Source organism: Amphibalanus amphitrite, unplaced genomic scaffold (assembly GCF_019059575.1).
Source record: "Amphibalanus amphitrite isolate SeventyFive unplaced genomic scaffold, NRLGWU_Aamphi_draft 000153F_arrow, whole genome shotgun sequence".
NCBI classification, from domain to species: Eukaryota; Metazoa; Arthropoda; class Thecostraca; order Balanomorpha; family Balanidae; genus Amphibalanus; species Amphibalanus amphitrite.
Window position 1 is genome coordinate 751,612 of NW_024881648.1, and position 18,265 is coordinate 769,876.

Here is an 18,265-nt window from a genome sequence, read left to right on the forward strand (position 1 = left end):
CGGCCGGGCGCGCAGAATCGCCGTAATGAAGCCATTCGGCTCGCCGGCAGGTGCGATTAGCCGGCGGGGCGGCGCCGACGGCCTGTTATTGGCGGACGGCCCAGGCGGCGGCGGTCGGTGGCGGACGCGCCGCGCTGGGTGGTCCGCCGGCCGGCGGATATGTCGGTCCGCGGGTCACAGGTCAGCCGCGGCCGGGCGGCCGGCGTGGGACGGCAGCGCAGAGCGGGCCGTCCCCCTCAGACGTCCATCGGCGCTCAGTGACGCGTGCGTGACACGCCGACAGGTCCTCTGTGGCCGGTAAACGACACCGGCGCAGGTGCACAGTGCGCGGACCGACCTGTCACAGACCTGAGACGGTCTGTCCCGGTCACAATGCCGCCCTCTCAGAGACGCACCGTACCGTGAAGACGGTAACTACCACCGCACCGCCGACCGAGGGACCACTGGCTCACACTCACCCCTTTCATGTATTTGCGCAGCGAGTCGAACTGGAAGGAGGGCCCGAACTGGTTGCTCATCATGGTGAACACCTTCTCCGGGTCCAGGTTGGTCCACTGCAGCTTGCCAGGCATTTGTCTGTGGAGCGACAGCGCAACGAGCGTGACTGGGTGACCGGGGCGAGTGAGCAGGCTCGAGGTTGGACATTCGTAACTTGTTTTATGGAAAAAAGAACTTAGAACAAAACTTTTGCTTTAATACGCAAGCAATCAACAGCAACAGTAGCACATCACCCCGCTATACAATGAAATGGTCGGCGTAAAATTCTACGTTTTTCCAGCATAACTCGTTTGGTTATGACAAGCCCAAACCACAAGTTATTTCTGATCCTGCATTACAAATCGGATACTAATGAGGCGCCAACTTACGGTAACGAGACAGGAAAGTCGGGCCCGAGCAGCTTCGATCCTTCCCAAAAACAGTCGAGGGGCGTCACAAACGAACACGGAATCAGCTTCTCCATCACCTGTGAAAGGAACGCAACGTTAGCCCAGGCACTCGAGGCTGGCTAATTTTAGACACTGGCTTTAGAAGCTTCATTTTATAAGTGAGAACAAATTGAAATATCTGAAGCTAGCGCATTGACTGAACATCAAAATGCATTGAATTCATCTCTGACGTTTTCAAACAGGACATAATGTATGTGATGGATCACTACAACATGAATGTTTGGAATGGAAGACATTCAACCAGGCGCTTTCAGAGCACCAAACTAGCGAGCGTGATGAATTACACCACTCCACTGCCTCCCAGAATATCACAGCAGTCAGCCGCCACTCACTTTATCAACCAAATGCTCTTCATACGAGGGGAAGCTGGGCGCAAAACATAAATCTTTCAGCTTCCACGTTCTGAAACAGAGGACATCCATCAGTCGAGGCCGTGCTCCCGGGGAGGGCGGGGGAAGGGGGGCTGGCAGCTGGCCGGCGGACCGGGGGCGGGGAGGGGCGGCTGCAGCGGGGCGGCCGGCGGTGGCATCATCCCGCCCCTGGGTGGTCGTCCGTCGGCCGGCCGGCGCTGTCCGCCGTCACCCCGACACGGCCGCCGACCGCGACACCGGCCGACACCGCTGCAGCCGCCCGGCCGCCCACGTGATGCATCGTGTTTCGGCGGCGGACGGACAGGCAGCGGTGGCGGACAGATGTCGGACCGACTACCGGCCGCCACCCGGCCCGACAGCGCCGCGGCGGCCGCCGCTAATCACCGCCTAATGCCCAGTTATGACAGCAATCAGTTCGGAATGAAACCGGCGAGGTTTTTTGAATAATAGGTGCCAATTCTGGGCAGGCGTTGGTGCCAATCATTTCCCTGATGATCCCTGATTATCGCTCGCGCTGATAAACATCGCTAATGCAATTGGCAAAAGTGAGTTATAACGAGAAATATGTGGCCAATTTGGAGTAACAAATAATGACAGACCGGCGCAGAGGCCGCTGGATAATGATACTACGTGCAGGGCGGCGCATAGTAATTTGGCTGCGCGGAGGAAGAAGCCAGCAAGTCGACTCGGGTCAGCGGGTTCGTACAATGGACACCAACATAACACTGACAACTGAAAACCGCAGATCGAGACGGGCACGCTCAGAAGGAAAGAAATTAGTTCGCTCGTTCATGTGGGCATCTTTTTTACATTTGGCGCTAAGGCTATCCCGTCCGTCTGGGCCCAAACCCGGAAGATGCCTGATCTCTCGTCTACACTACAGGTCCCGGTGGTCTCATTTGACTCCGGACTAACGTTAGGTATCTGGACACTGATAATTAGCCAAATAACGCTATCGGCGGGATACACACTTGTCAATCCCGGGCAAATGTAACGGTACCCCAGCGGCATCACGTAATTCATGTGAAGGAAGTTCAGAAATGACGTTCACGGCCCGCGATCCGCAGTCTACACACTCCACACTCTACAATGAAGTGAGGCTTGTGACAAAAGCAGCGGCGTCCAACATCACCTGTCCGTACTTCTATCCTCAGGATACTGAAGTCCTTCTCCTCCACGCCACAACCCCCTTCCGGGCTGGGCAGGCAACTTTATCTCATGCGGGCTGCTCCCTTGGAGCGGCACCGCTGCTCCCGAGGGAGCGCACCCCGTAGCCGGGTGCAGTGAGTGCCTTGGGGCTGGGTGGCCTGTCCTCTGGACGGGCTCAGCCCCGGCGGCTCACTAGGGTGCCTGCCCAGACCAATGTCTCCCCCTAATTCCTATCGTCCTTCCGGCTCTGCAATGGTCTTGTCAGACCGAAAGGGCCTAACCCAACAAAACAAAAACAAAGCGTCCAACATATCAATATAGCGCGCTGAAGCGTACGAGTACTTTACCCTCTCTTAGTCAGCTTCCGTCGACGCGATTCGTCCGCTCGATACTCACATATCATACATATCGACGGTGACTTGACTAGCGGCCTGGATGACCTCAAGGTGCGCGAGCAGCGCGTCGGGCCGCAGCACGGAGCCCGGCGCGTCGCGCGGCGTTTGTACTACGATCTGGTGGAGAGAGCCGGAGCCGGCGCCCAGGCTGCTGCGCACGTACTCCAGCTCGCGCTGCAGCCGGCCGCCCTCTGTCGAACAAATAGGGGAGGTCAGGTCAGGTCAGGTCAGGTCAGGGCAGTTCAGGTCAGGTCGGGTCAGCTGGGGTGGGCAGTCGGGGAAGGTCGGCTAGACTCTTGGAGTGGACACAAGACCGGGGGAGGTCAGGGTCAGATCAAGCTAGGTCAGGTCAGGTCAGCGGTGGGAGTGTACCGGGGGGTTTGGCAGGGCAGGACAGGTCACCAGATTTAGGTCGACAGTTACACACTCACAGAGTAGTAAATAATGTTCTTAAGTTCCAGAGATCAGCACGAGAATGACACCACTCAGGTCGAGAAAATCACGACCGGGTCAGGTCATTCAGTAATGAGCAATGGTCATGGAACTGGAGGCAACGATATCGGGTCAGATCAGATAATAGATGACCATGTAATGACGATTCAGGTCAGATCATGCCACCTGCACCAATCGTACACGGCAATCGTTACCCTGCCATAGAAATAACTCGGCACGAACGAATATCACGTAGAGCCATGCCTATGTCATGTCGTACGGGTCAAACTTCGAGATCAATCAACGCAGATATCTTGACGAATGGTGCTTACGGCTACCAAAGATAAACAGTCGAGCTAAAGACGCATTAAAAAGTCCCACAGCTACTGCGCGTCATCGAACTGTTCATTGCGTGGCGTCAAACGGCGACACCTAACCAAACTATCCCCAAACCAAACACTGGGTACCTACCGATAAAAGTCACGGCCCGCCCAATATAACGGGCCAGCGGACCCCACGTCGGTACACGGGGGGGGGGGGCGATAACAAACCTTTGAGCGACCAGCAGCAGCAACACGCGTGAATCAAACGTCGCCCTGTTAAACGCCACTCGCCGAGAGTCGGACGGCGCTCAACGTCAACAAACAGTGGCCGTCGCAGACCGCGGTCAAAGACACTGAGGGCGTCGCGGGTGGCGCGACTCGGTACGGAGACAGACGACAGAGGTGGAGACAGAGACAGCGACGGAGACAGAGACAGACAGAGAGACAGGCGGCCGAGGCAGACGATGGAGGCAAAGACGGGGAGATACAAGCGGCCGAGACGACCCGTCCGCTATACGGAGGTCGACGGTCTGAAGATAGGTGCAGTAAACGAGTTGCTGTGAGACTCAGACGAGCTATAAGGAGAGAGATGTAATGAGACGGCATACGGCGGGACGGCCCAGGTAAAGCGTACTGATACGAGGCGTATGTGTCCATTTGGGACAATCTCCGGAGACGGGCGGAGACGGTCCGGGGAGTGCCGGCTATCTCCCGGTGTCGGCCCGACACTGACGCGCCCCGAACAGGCCGTCTCGGCTAATGGCCGGCATCCCTCTCCGTGACGGCCGGTCGACCCTTCCATCTGGGGCCGACGCCGACCGTTCCCTGACGGCGCCGGTGACCACCTGGTCTGACCATCGGTCAGCCGACCGACCGCCCGGGTAACGAGGCCTCGTTACCGCCGTCCCAGACGGTCCGCGCGCCAGTGAGAGCAGAGGAGAGCAGAGGATGGGGCAAAAACGGCCGGCGGCCGGACCTCAGCGCGCCGACCACCGGACTCGGGGCGGCGCCGAGCGGCCCGGTACGACAGGCCGGCCGACCCGCCCTGCGCGGCCCACCGTCCGTGCGCGCGCCGCGCCGCTCCGGATCCGCTCCGGTCGGCCGGCCTCCTCGGGCAGCCGTTTTTGTCGGGCCGGACCGGCGCGCGGCGACGGCTCCCACCCAGAATCTCGTTTAATGGGCCAGCGGCGGCCCGAGCGCGCAGCGGTTCACCCTTTAATGAGACGTAATGAACGATAAACGCCGTGGTTGAGACGGACGCCCGCGGTGCGCCGGCCCGGCGGCCCAGAGCCGCGCACGGCCGCGCGATCCTATCGGCGGCGCGCTGCTGCAGCGGCCGCCGCCGGCGGGGGGCGGGCACGCAGCTCCTCTCAGATTTATCTCCGGCCGGCGGACGGCCGTCGAACAGCGCGGCCTCGCAGGGGGTCCGAGCCGCCAGCGGCGCCGACCGCAGCGCCGCCGAGCGGACACCTGGGGAACCACCGGCCCGGGGAGCGGACACCCGACCTACAGATGAGAGCGCGGAACCGCGGGCAGTTCTGCTGCTCGAGATGTCTCACTCGGCCCAAACAATCGCCCCGCTGATGGACATCGTCACGTCTGCTTCACCCGCCTCCTCGGAAATCGGTCCTATCCGCCGGAGCAGCGGCCAGGGCCCGCTCGGCCGCCGCCGGCCGCGGTGCACAGATGAGAACGTGACGGCGCCGGCCGACACAAAGCGCCGGCGCCCGGCTCTGCGCCGAGCGTCGGACGTGATTCCATTGACGCCGGCCGAGCGGAGCCGCCGCTGCCGGCGGCCACACCACCGTGACAGATTGGGAACTAATCGCCGTTTAATGACGGCCCCCGGCAGTCGAATTGAGACTCACGGCTTCTCGGAGAGGCATGTTGCATGGATGCCGGAAGTCTACATTCAACAGCTCTAGACTTGCATCATCACATACCTACAGAACCAAGTGAGCAATTGACATCCGTGCCAGTGACCATATGACATGACCATATGAATTCCCACCTTGGTTCTGTAGTCTCGGCATCTCATGCCGAGCCCTCGTCGGCAGGCATCGCATATACGGCACGGCCGGCATCATCGGTCATGTCCAACACAATCAATGATCGGGACACAGCACAGAACACCCTCCCCCTGCGCCAGGTGCCGCCATGGTCCCCGAGCCTCTCCTCGGCATCGGCACGGGGCGTCAGAACCGCTGAGGGTGTCTTACATCCTACCGCGTGACATCCTGTACCCAGTGCCGTACCGAGTGCCTGTACCGCAGTACCCATGGTCCCGGTACCTCGGTAGTCGGTACCCATGGTCCCAGTGCCTCGGTACCCAGGCAGACAGAGGGCAGGTATGTACCGGCGGACTGTAACTTCACAGGTACCGGGTACCAGTACCGCCGTACCTACGATCCCGGGTCCCAGTACGTGTACCTTGGTTCCCGTGGCCCCGGCACCTCGCGGTACCGCGGTACTCTCAGGGCAGGTGCCGGCGCGGTGCGGCAGCACACAATGAACATGTTATCCGTGACGGCCCCAGCCCGGCAGGTAGGACCGGCCCCGGCGGGCGGGAGGCGGGGGAGCGGGCCGGCCGCGCTGCGGGGAGGCCTCCCCATTCAGCGCGTCTCAATAGAGTCGTCCACCGAGGGACCGCGGATGGAGGGAGGACGGCCGGAGCGCCGCCAGGTGCCAGGAAGATGCGAGGAGCAGCAGAGGAAGGGAGAGGAGGGAGGACTGCACTGGCCAGCTTGCTGCATGTGTCAGTTCGATGTGCTAGGTGAGCCATATAGCCGATCTCTTGTGACAACTTTGAAATTTACAGTGAAGGAACACGACTTGGCAAGAAAAAATCTCGTAAAGAGAGCTTTTGTTCAGAATTGTGACTTCTACAAGTCAGAAATGATTTATTATACAACGACGTTATAAAACAAATGCCCAGGAAACATGGGATAACCAAACAATAAAGATAACTCTTCCTGAAGAGTTATCCGCTTTAACTGGATATTATACAACAGAGCTTAGCTCGTCCAATGACACATAAACCCACAGAACTCCCGGTCCAGCCGGTAATCCGAGGGCTGATGTAACCCCAAATTCGCGTCTCTAGTGCCAGGTACGCTCAGTCCATTCAACACGTGGGAAAGAGCCGAGTGGGCCAGAGGATAACGCCGGCACCGCGGCGCCGCCAATCGTAATATCATTTTCTGCCCCGTCGCACATAATCTCCTGTCTCCACGAGGGTAGACAGGAAGGTTTAACTCTGAATAAAGGGTTCAAGGCCTCGACGTGTGCCGGATATTCATTCAACAAGGGATACAATCCAGATCCCAGCGAGAAACACAATATAACGTCGACCACGTTAAGCTGGACCTTATGAAAGCGTAACGTCAAAAATGTAGTCTGCATACACAAATCAACGCAAACGTGAACGGCATCGGTATCTTAGCACTGCGCCGAATTGTCCCAGGTAGGTGAACAAAGCAGCAATGTGCGCCTCATGCCCGGTAAACCAGCCGTCCTTTACGCCAGATCAGGCCGGTTTATGATTGATCACACGCGGTTTACCCGGGCGTGTAACTGCTCCGAGACACTGAGCCTGGTTTACTACCGGTTTTACTACGGCCGGTTCGCACGGGTGTATCATAACTCAGACCCCTGTGAGTGTACATCACAGACGAACAAGACTCGCCGCGTGTTCATGCAAATCAGCACATTCGGCCGGCGATATATTCACTGAGCTGGACAGTACCGTCCTGGGCTGCGGGGATCAACAATACGCTCTTCGATGTATTCCCATGTTCCACTTTAATGCTGGTCATAATAACGTTCCAGAAATGCAGAACGACACTGACACACAATGGCCTGCACTGTTCAGCCCACATATCTAAACAAAGCTTTGTTTTCATTGCGCTTGTCTACCTGTAACATTTTATGATGATTGGATAATCACAAACAATGAGGTCTCCGAAAAGGGTGACGTCACCACAATCAAGAACACCCATTCTGCTGTCAGTATTCACTTAGTGCCTTCAAGGAGGTCTAATAATGTTGGGCCATCGCCCCTTCTTCCTCGAACTAGCTAGCGCTGAAGCCAGCTGTTCCCAAGGGATCTAGGAAGAATCCAGCCGAGACCCTAACAGTCAACATCCCTTGAACTGTGCAGTGCGGTGGAGTTCGGCCCACGAGCCAGCTCGTCTGATCAGTCTGCCCCCACACGGATAGCCGTCCATTACTGGCAGACAGGTGCGCGGACCAACCCCGGGCCAGGCCGAACCCGGACCGACGTGGGTCTTTGATCCGCAGACAGTACCGAAAGACGCCCGGCCGACTGTCGGGCTCAGACAGCAGGATAGAGTCAGTCGATAGAGGTGGACAGAGATGGGTCAGAGGCGAATTTGGACAGCACGGAGGATGACAAAGGTCTGAGGCGGACACGAATAAGACAGAGGCAGCCAGGGTTAGGCTAAAGTAGACAGCGGATAGGCTGGAACGGATGGGAAGCGGGCCAGAGACGGCTCCAACAGTCAGCAGGTCAGGTTCTGACCCCGAGTCGGTGTCAGCAGCCGCGCTGTTGCGATAGACAACCTTGCGACCGACCCACTCTCACATGTTGTGAGATAGCACATGACGCGAGCACATCGGAAATGAATGCGCCGGTCATAGCTTGACTATGCAGTATGCAGGAATGGTAAGGTAAACGTCTGTCTGTGCGAACAGAATTGACGCCCCATGGCGTGTGTCTGAGGTCCTTTTTTGTTCGGGAATATCTTCTTTGGTAGAGCGCCAAACATCATCATCAAAGTCATGGAAGAAAAACTGACGGCGACACCCCGGCCGACAGATGATCTGACAAATAAAAACACAGCCGGCATCGATCAGCTGGCTCCGTTACATTAGTGAGAAGTCAGCATGGGAGCATTAACATAAGACAAAGAAGTTCAGTTCTTGTGAGACTCATGATCGCACTACCTCGCTCACAGAGAGAAAAACCAAGATACGCCGGTCTATCGACCTCTCCACAATGGTCGGGCGTACACCGTACCTTCAAGCAACACACCGGTCCGGGATCCCGCGCTCCCGGGTCACAATCTGAGCCGGCCCAGACCCGACTCAGATCACCGCACCGTCGCCAAACAGGGCCGGGTCAACAAACAGACCCCCACCCCCAGCCCCACCGCCGCCGCCAGTACATCGTCGGCGCCGACGACCCAAACGACGGCGACGACGCGGCGGCGCGCCACCGCAAAAACAGACGCGCGGCACGCGACCAGCTCCGCAAAACCGTCGCGCAGACACCGGAGACGACTCTGGCGCCGCGCGCAAAAACAGCGGCGGCGGCGAGCGGAGGAGGGTGGAGGCGACCTGGAGATAGAGGGAGACACAGAGAGGAGACTGGGGACGGCCGAGGGCTGACTGAAGTAGGAGGGACTAGGAAAGGGACTCAGGAGAGGTTGAGAGCGGCCACGGCACGTCAGAACGTCCGGCAGCAGACGGATGACGCCGGAAACGGACGAACGCGCGAATGGAGAGAGTGAAGAGGGGAGCAGAAAGACAGAAAACATGCGTGAAAAAGTACGGAGAGAACAAAGGGAGACCGGAGAGGGAAGAGTAACAACAGGATGTGCCGCCGGATGAAAAAGTGCACCTGGATACACTGATGTAACTATCTGACGATGTAATTGCGACGTGGCATGGGTCGTCCAAGAACGGAATCTCAAACAAAGAAAAAGAAAAGAAAATAATTCAAATAAAAAACACCGAATGTAATAACCCTTAGCTCTCCCTGCACCCCATTGTTCACCCCGTTGGGATCCCGTCTCTGTACTGGATGGGTGGTCTCCCCCGCCGTCACGCCTGCTCGTTCACTGACCCAGCCCCCCCCCCCCTCACCTCCGGCTGTCCAGGAGCACCGCTGAGCCGACTTGACCCCCTCCCAGGTGTTACAGAGGTTCGTCCATCAGCGCTGGAGCAGCTCACGGTCTCCTAAATCCGCCCACCGCCACCGGACCGTGCAGCGGACACCGGGGCAGGCGGTGGTTTGGACAGACCCGACAGCTGCAGTGTCCGTTTTGACGTGAGCAAACCGCATGGTGAACGGTTGTGACGCCGGGTGATTAGCGAGAAGATTGATAAGGTTCTGTTTTATAATCAACGACAGCGGCGATATTTCTCCTCATATACACATTTCTCAAATGTGAAAGCTTAATCAAGAAACGTTTTATACAGGAGACACATTGAGACCAAGCGTTAACATTGTTCAAATGCGCAATCATTAGGAAAATTAAAATACATTCCATTTTAAATAAATAACTTATAAGTACAACAACGCAAACGAATGCATGCCGATCTGTTTGCCAGGCAGTCGATTTACACAGCCCCGTGAAAAAGGTGCGAGGCGCGGCGCAGCTGTTTTTTCTGCCTCCCGGCGGCGTCGACATTGAGCGATCGGAGGCCGGCGAAAAACACCGTCCGACGCGTACCGAGCACGGCGCCAATTAACATTAATTCATCACCGGGGCAGACACCTCAATTCTGCGCCGGGGGCACACGCGCCGGGGCCGAGCTGAGCCGCCGACGCTACCGCCGCCGACGCTATACCAACAACAGCGGCAGCGGCGGGATGAGGCAGCCGTCCGGCTCTCAGAATGGTGTGTCTCTGCGTTTATATGTGGAGCTAGCGTGGACACTGCGTTAGTTGAGTCACGAGTCTTTACGTCTGGAAACCTCTCGTCCGGTCTCACCTTAAATATGTCCGATATTTCTCAAAACGATCGCCATCAATTAATTTGTACCGATGATAACCCGCGCCCAGATGGGGTCTGCCGAGCAACGCGGTCTGATGGGGGGGGGGGCCATTTTGGCCCCCCCCCCCTCAGATCTCGAGAACCACGCAACATAGCGACAAGCGGTAAACGGTGTTGGATAGTCCCAACGGGGAACTACCTTGTGAGCCAATTTCATTGACCTCGGTCAAACCGATGACGTCACAGGTCAGGTCAAAGGTCGAATTTTCACCGTTTACAGGCATTTCAAGAAATGCGTTGTAAAATCGAGTAAAATGCATTTCATTGAAAATCATCGATGGGGAAATGTTCTTCAAACACATATTTTGCTATTTGAGGTCACTGATACCAGGTCAGGTCACAGAGGTCAGGTCACTGGGGGGTCACAATATGAAAGTGTCGTGTGATACATGTTTTATGGTCCATTTTACATGACAAATGCGATTATGTGGGTCAGACAGACTTTAGGGCCAGCTTAGGTCACGTTTTGGTCAAGGTCAGGTCAAGGTCAGGTCAAGGTCAGGTCAAATTAGGTCAAATTTCAAAGTTGATATTTTTGCATAAAATGAGTATCGATTCGATGCAGCTTGTCACGGGGAGTTCAATGGTGGTCTCCGTTTTGCGCTACGAGGTCTAGAATTGCTAAAAATTGAGTTCAAAAATTTGACGTCATCAATTTTTAACAGTTTTTTCGCTATAACTTGGCCAAAAAAAGAGGTATCGATCTAAAATTTGGTATGTATATCGAAGAGCGCAGGGACTATCACATATATTTCGGTTTTTTCGAAATTCGAAAAATTTTTGGAAATTTTTTGAGTTTTTCTAAAAAAATCAATTTTTTTGAATTTTTGGGGTCAAAATCCCAAAATTTCGAAAATCCGAGATAGCAGTTTTGTAGCGCCGTCTTTTCTCTACACAACCACATAAAGAACTTTAAAATTACTTGTTAACTGTAGAATTTGTGAGCGTTTAAAGATGTCATGTTTTTTGCTCATTTTTACTCGAACATGACCTCAGTTTGACCTCAATAACTCCTGACCTGAGGTGACCTGTGACTTGAAATTTTGTGTGAAGGTGTCAAATTGATGCCCGGTAAGGTACCCAAAATTTGGCGCCGCCGTTTTCTCGCTATTTAAGAAAAACCACAGGGGGGGGGGCCAAAATGGCCCCCCCCCCCCCATCAGGGCGCGGGATAACTCAAGTTACGAAAACGCTTGGGGACCTCCGTGTTTCCGACCCAAGTTTCCTTTGATCTACATCATAAATACACAGATCATCACGTGAGCAGGATGACCGTGCAAACTGGCGACACTGCCAAATTGCTCAATGTTTGGCGCACCGTGCACAAACACCACACATCACCACGTCAGGCCGCCTACAGTCTGCGGTACTTACCCTCCACCCAGAGATCCTCCACATCGGTCTGAAGAGGAATGTTTTTCAGTCCTATGCAGAGGGTGGCCAGCAGCAGGACGCCCACAAACAGAATCTTGCCGGCGTGGCTCTGCACCAGCCGTCCCGTGTGGAACAGGTAGCTCTGTGTGTGGGCGCGCACCCACAGCGCCGCCCGGTTCCCCTCGGCGTGACCCTGCAACAAAGGGGGGGGGTCAGAGGGAGGTCAGGGGAGGCAGGGGAAGGCGATTCAACCGGGCTGCTCGAAGAATGGGGCTCGTGGGTGAACAACACGTTTCTCAGCATAAGAACGACCATCGCACCATTTCTGAGTTCTTCGTGTGGCTGTTGGTGGTGTAGCGGTACAACTTTAACAATAAAGACCGCTCTTGCCTATTTAAAACACATAAAATCGGTTATTTATGACGTACCCCACGGTGGTACGGTCAGTCCAGTGTGTGTAACTTGTTTTGAACACGGGGCAAACAATGAGTCGGCCGCTGCACCATCGGAATACCGAGCAGCCTCTGCGGCACCTCCCAGCCGCGGCCCGGTGCAATTAATAGCGGCCATCCGAGCGGAGCAGTGCGCTGAGACGGGCGGCCACCCTCGCCGCCGCGGCGCCTCAGACGCCGGCTGATGCCTTATTCATTCACCGTGTCACCCGGGCTGGCCGGCCATGTCGCTCGTCGACTAATCGCCAGTGTCGGCCCAGAGGTCCGGCGATAAATACACGGTCCGGGACGCTCCGCGACCGACTCGGCCGTGCACGTGGGCCCAGGGCTGATTCACAGCGAGTTACCCGTCTCGGGGGTCATACCCCGGGCTCGGGACAGACCGCAGCCATTCGTGTCGTGTGTGGGTAGGAAAGGAGTTCAGTGTCGGAATGCGGGTCTAATGTTTCCGGCCAAAGCGTGGAAGAGCCCGCGGGGGTCGTGATTTGGATTTTACCGATCTCACGGACACACAGTCCAAGAAGGCTGAACTTCTGTATTACCTACCCTGTTATATTTATTAGCAAGCACCAGGCAGAGACAGATGCTCGCACTGAATTCCGTCCGAGACGCATACTACACTTGCGCTAGCCCAATTAGTTCAACGTTTTTCAACGGCGCCTTTGCCTAGGACAGGACAGGATCTCCCTGGGCCTCTCTGCACAGTCTGGGTTCTAACCGTCCTATCCTGGTCAAGCTATCCTGTCCTGGGCGTTTACGGCTCGTCCGGCCCCCGTACAGGCCCCGTCGTCTGTCGGGCTCGGCAGGGCGGTGCCGGTCGGCCGTCAGTGGTCGCCGGGGCCGGAGGACCACCCAGCGGCCGCCGGTGTCACTATTTCCGGGCGGCAGCTTTGATGGCCGGTCGGCGGCGGCCGGCGCCGGGCCCTCTGAGGCGGCCGGACGGCGGCCGCTCCCCGCCCAGCCGCTATGATGGATGCAGCCGACACACACCCGGCGGAATGTTTAACTTGGAAGGCGGATGGTTATTGTTTGAGCGCGGCCAGCGCGCCGCTCCCGGATCGGCGGCCCGTGCCTGTGTCACTCCGCCAGCGGCCAGGGCCTGGGACGGGTCAGAGTGGTGTTTCAACAGCCGGGCTAAAAGCTAGGATGAAGTCTTACAAGCACCATCCACCCTTCCCTTCCGGCGGTCGGTGGGTGGCCAGACAGCTGGCTCGTATCAGAACATCTGCAATTTGCGACCGCGCTTATTTGGACCGATGCAAGAAAAAGATAAGCCGAATCTGACGTCTGATCGCGCCACCCACCACGGGAACCACGGGCGGCAGCCGAGCGTGCAGCCCGGGGGGTTCCCGGAAACCACCGGTGGCGGGTGTCGCAGTCGAGCCGTGACCGAGCCGGGTTACGGCTCAGCATCCCGGTGTCAGTCACGTAATCCAAAACCTAAAAATACCGTATCACATCAGTGACATCACCAAATCAATGAATGAAAGTTGAATGACATCACGAGCCAATGAATGACTTAATGGCAGATATGTGTCTGCCTTTAGATTTCAGCTGCGCAGTAGGTGTTAAAAGCCCATCGTATCTCAGTTTCCAGCACATCCGTTGGTCAGACTCGGACGCCCCTCCCAGGCGACCTTCCCCACTCCGGCGGGGGGACCGTCTCCCCTAATATAGCCGTGACTCGGGTAAAAATAGCCCCTGCGAAGTGCTGTCAGCGGGACCGGAGGGGCGGGCACGGCTGAGGGCCCGGCCCGGGCGCGGGGTCACCGTCTCCCTCCCATTCGTGGGTGGTCTCCCGGCGCGAGGCGTCAGAGGCCGGACGGACGGGCCAGCCGCCAACGGCCGCGCCGCCCGACTGTTACGTTATTGAGGAGCGCCCCCAGTCGCGTGCTCGGGACCAGCCTCAATGGAAAATGGCTAGATTGAGCGAAGATGGGAATTTGAGACTGACCAACTCATTTGCACTAATTTGAGGAATTGAGCACGCCAATCTTCTCTCATAAAAATAACCGGCATTGTCAATCGCGGTGTTCGTGAGGAATGCGGTAGGTACCTATGAAAGGTAGACGAACGCTACACTGTTACTCTAGCCACGACCCCGCCAGGGATCAGAAAATAAAACGAAATGTTTCCTATTTTGCCAAAGCAATGACTGAAATAATACTCCCGAAAAGCGAAAACCATTCACATGAAGAGGAAGACAGACAGCGGATTGCGTTTGCTAATTGTTCCACGAACTGAGGCCGTTTCGATCGGTGCCTAGCTCACCGACCTTGATCCGCCGGCGTGTCACTGACCTTGTTGACCTGTCGGAGCGCCAGACGGGCGTCCGTCCAGCTGGGCCGCAGCAGGAACTCATCGCTGCAGCTCACTGAGTCCGGCGGAGGCGGCTCGAGCTGCTTTTCCGCGTCCACGTGCGTTCCGCCGCCGCTGCCCTTCACTGTCATATCACTGACACCGGCCGCGCCGGCTAGGTCACCGCCCGCGGGCGCATCGGAGGTCACCGCCACCAGCACACCGTCACCTCCGTCACCTCTCCGCGGAACGATCCCTCACCCTCACACACGCGCAGCACGCGCTCGACTGGCGCGCGCGCGGCGCTCTCGGCGCACGGCGGCGGCCACACCGCGCCGTCCGGCTCGCTCATTGGTCGAGCGGCGAACCGTCTCCTAGCAACGGCCGGCGGACCACACACGCGGTCAGCCGCTCGGCCTCCCAGCCCCCCATAATAAACAACACATGGCGGCCGGCACGGCGGCCGGCGAGTGCGTTTACTGGCGTGGTGCGGTGGCCCCGCGTCAGCCGCGGGGGGGGAGGGGCTGCCCCCTCCCCGACTGATGCGTCAAATTCACACGGGAAGATCTCGCGGAATGTGGGGGGTGGGGGTGGAAGCGGTCATTGGTAACAATAGCCCCCGGCTCGCACGCATTTGCGAAATTTAGGACGCTTCGAAAATGAAGACGATCATTTCTTTGAAGAACACGATAAAATTTGGCTCTCGGAATCGGGTGATCGGATGGTACCTATTACCTAACCATGGGGTTGGAACTTAACTTAGGGCAAATGCCTCCCTATAGCTCCCGAAAACGTTGAAAATTTGGCGGCTTTTTAATAGAATGAAAACTTCGCAACTATTGTCAAACAAGTTTGCTTTTAACTGCACAACAAAGACCACCAGCAAACCACAAACGGACTACAGGCGACGGGGCCAGTGGCCACTTTTGGCCTCTGGAGGAAACACCCTCAGGAAGACGCCCCCTGGATCATGGGCGGCGCCACCGGGGGGGACGGGGGGGACAGGTCCCCCGCTATCGAAAGTTAGGGGGGTACAGTACCCCCCTATCGGCGAGGTCCGTTCAATAGTTGATAATAATGCATTGTAGAGTTATCCGTCGCATTTAATGCATCGTTGGTTAATCAAGACAGGTTCTGAATAAAGATTGCTGTTGGGATGTATCGCAGGGGGTCCTGGCCATCTGCAAAAGGTGTGGAGCTGTGATGCCTGTAGTCATAAGGTGATCGGCAGGGCCTCGGGGATCGTGCCCCCCCTTTTTGGGGCGCCAGACAGGGTTTATTACCTCCCCCACCCCACTGCCAGACCACATTGCCGACAAAACCAAGTTTACTGAAATTCCATAGATTTCCGTTACTATATGGATATTTTCCATTCCTAATTAGTCAAATTCAAGCATGGCAGCTCTACCACAGGAACCATTTGAAATATATGCCATTTAACCCAGCACTTGTGGGCAGAAGTGTTCGGATAGATCACAGGCAGGACCAAAAAAGCACGCCGTAGCCCAAGATCTTATAATTGGGTAGCATCGGCACCCTCTCGTCAAGGGGTTCGATAGCACTCGTTTTTTTTTCTGCAAAACTAAGTTCGGTCGGCGGCCGAACGGCTGGGGGTCTAATCAAGCCCCCTTCCCTCCCCTTCTTACGTCAGCGGCTGTGAAAATGCCATTACCAGCTGTTGAAACATGGCAGTTGCTTTTGCATGAGTGCACGAAAGGGTTTTAGGTACGTGATACGTGAAAGGTTCTACATGAAATTGAGATACACCAGCTTATCAAATTGTGCTCACTGTGGTGCGCTCGGTTTTACCTTGACTAGTCTTTGAATTCTGGGGTGAAACAGACCAGTCAAGAAACCTGTTCCATAAGGAGAGCCACTGATGCTAAAGAGATGAGGGATGAGGTTTCAAGAGACCTTCATTACCTCCCAAAGGGGTGCCACGCCATTTGCCAATCCCTGCTGTAGTTGTTACGATTGGAGGGTGAATATGAGAACGATGCAGGTCGTGACAGCTCGATCATGACGAACACAATGGTGCCGACATCACAGCTCTATGTACCGCAATTTTTGACGAAGTTAATCAACAAGGACCGGAATCCTACCCTGGGGCACTTCACCTGCAGAGGTCGCCGGACCTGAGACCCTTTCACTCAATTTTTTCAACGGTGCATGCGGCATGCGCTCGTTTTTCCCTTGAAGCTCTTGGTAAGTAAAATCCATCAGAAAGTGTGATCAAATAACGGCTGGTGACCTTCCATGACCTAGCATGACCTTTTGAGTGACCACCGATGACATGACCACTGACGGCTAGCCATTAGCTGCACCCTGCCCGTTGCATATGGATCAGGTGGTGATGTCATGATTCTGAAATTATATTGCAGTTTTGGCGCACTTGTCAGAGCAGAAAACATTCCCACTTTTCCTCCATGACTATATGATGATGAAGCCATGAAGCTGACCAGACGCAAGATCGAAAATTTGAAAGTACGAAACGTAAGTAGTTGGCACTGCTACTCATACCTAAGCAATTCGCAGCTTGTAGGAAACCAGCTTTGAGTTGGCAAGACTGCAAATTTTGATTTAGAGGCAAGGATGCTTGAAAAGGTGATCGATCTTATAGTTGTCCTATGATAAGTTTGGAAACGGGATGCACCATTCGATGTGTTTTGGGCTTTGCCAAGTTTCGCGGCGTTACGTGCCTCGTTTTTTTTTTTGCATACACGATCAGTATCTACTTTTGGGATTCTCAGTTAGGCAAGCCCCCGTCCCCGTCCCCCCCTATCGAAAACCCGTGGCGCCGCCCCTGCCCTGGATCTACTAGCGTTCGACCTGTTTGGTTAGACCCGAGGCTATAAACGTTAGACCCCACCCCGTTCCACTCCCGTCACAGGTTTGCCGTTCGGTGTTCCCGTTCTGTGGTCCGCTGCAGTCTCCCGAGTGGTAGGTATCGGAGACAGCCGCTCACCGGTCCCAATCGACACGGGCTGACGGCTGGAACCGTATGTGCTCGACTGCGGCCTGTGTGTCGTGAAGTGTTTACCGGGGCTGTCATACACGATGCCTGAAGTTCATGGTATTTAGTTCGCTGGCATGTGCAACATGGGTGAGTGGATTTGGGAGGATTAAAATAGCTGTGATTTCAATCATTTGAGTCATATGTGTAATATATTTTTTGTAGCTGGCCAACTGGCACATGCAGGGTGAGGCGACAGTTGCTTTTTAGTTTTTTGTTCGAATGGTCAAATAGCTAAATGAGCTGCTATCGACTCGGGATGCAGCATACCTATTCAGGGATGAAGCAGACCGAATCCCCAAATTCAACCGTCTACGGATCGACGGTAACTATAAATCATTGATCAGCCGACCGTTCGATTTTACTCGACAGGACTCCGATCCACATGTGCTTAGCGTAGCAACTTTATTTCCAGTAAGATTTTAACTATATTAATAATGTTCTGTACATTTATGTTTTTTAGGTGAAAAGAGACGTTAAACGGTTTGTCGTGCAACTTATATGCATTATCATCTCTGGGATGATCTTTCAGAAGGTAAAGTGTGCGTTATAAAAGGAGTATATTTATAACAACATAATTATCTCACACCGTAGACAGTGTTTATAATTGCTTCACGTTCAAAGAGAGAGAATTATCAGATGTCGTTTAACTGATTTGTTAAACGTCTAGACGATTAACAAACTTATCCCGCACCGTAGACAGTGTTTACA

General features: G+C 55.5%; 1 protein-coding gene across 1 annotated transcript in view; it reads right to left on the bottom strand.

Annotated features, from left to right (window-relative positions):
* The window catches only part of LOC122383052 (protein patched-like), a 37,479-nt gene extending 22,651 nt beyond the window's left edge, over positions 1-14,828 (bottom strand). The window contains exons 1-6 of the mRNA XM_043369149.1: positions 14,544-14,828; positions 11,792-11,984; positions 2,864-3,053; positions 1,280-1,349; positions 867-964; positions 459-576 (exon numbers count right to left, since the gene is read on the bottom strand). Of these exons, the coding sequence (XP_043225084.1) occupies positions 459-576; positions 867-964; positions 1,280-1,349; positions 2,864-3,053; positions 11,792-11,984; positions 14,544-14,693 (819 nt within the window). The 5' untranslated portion in view covers positions 14,694-14,828. The remainder of the gene's footprint in view (positions 1-458; positions 577-866; positions 965-1,279; positions 1,350-2,863; positions 3,054-11,791; positions 11,985-14,543) is intronic.
* Positions 14,829-18,265: the final 3,437 nt, after the last annotated feature.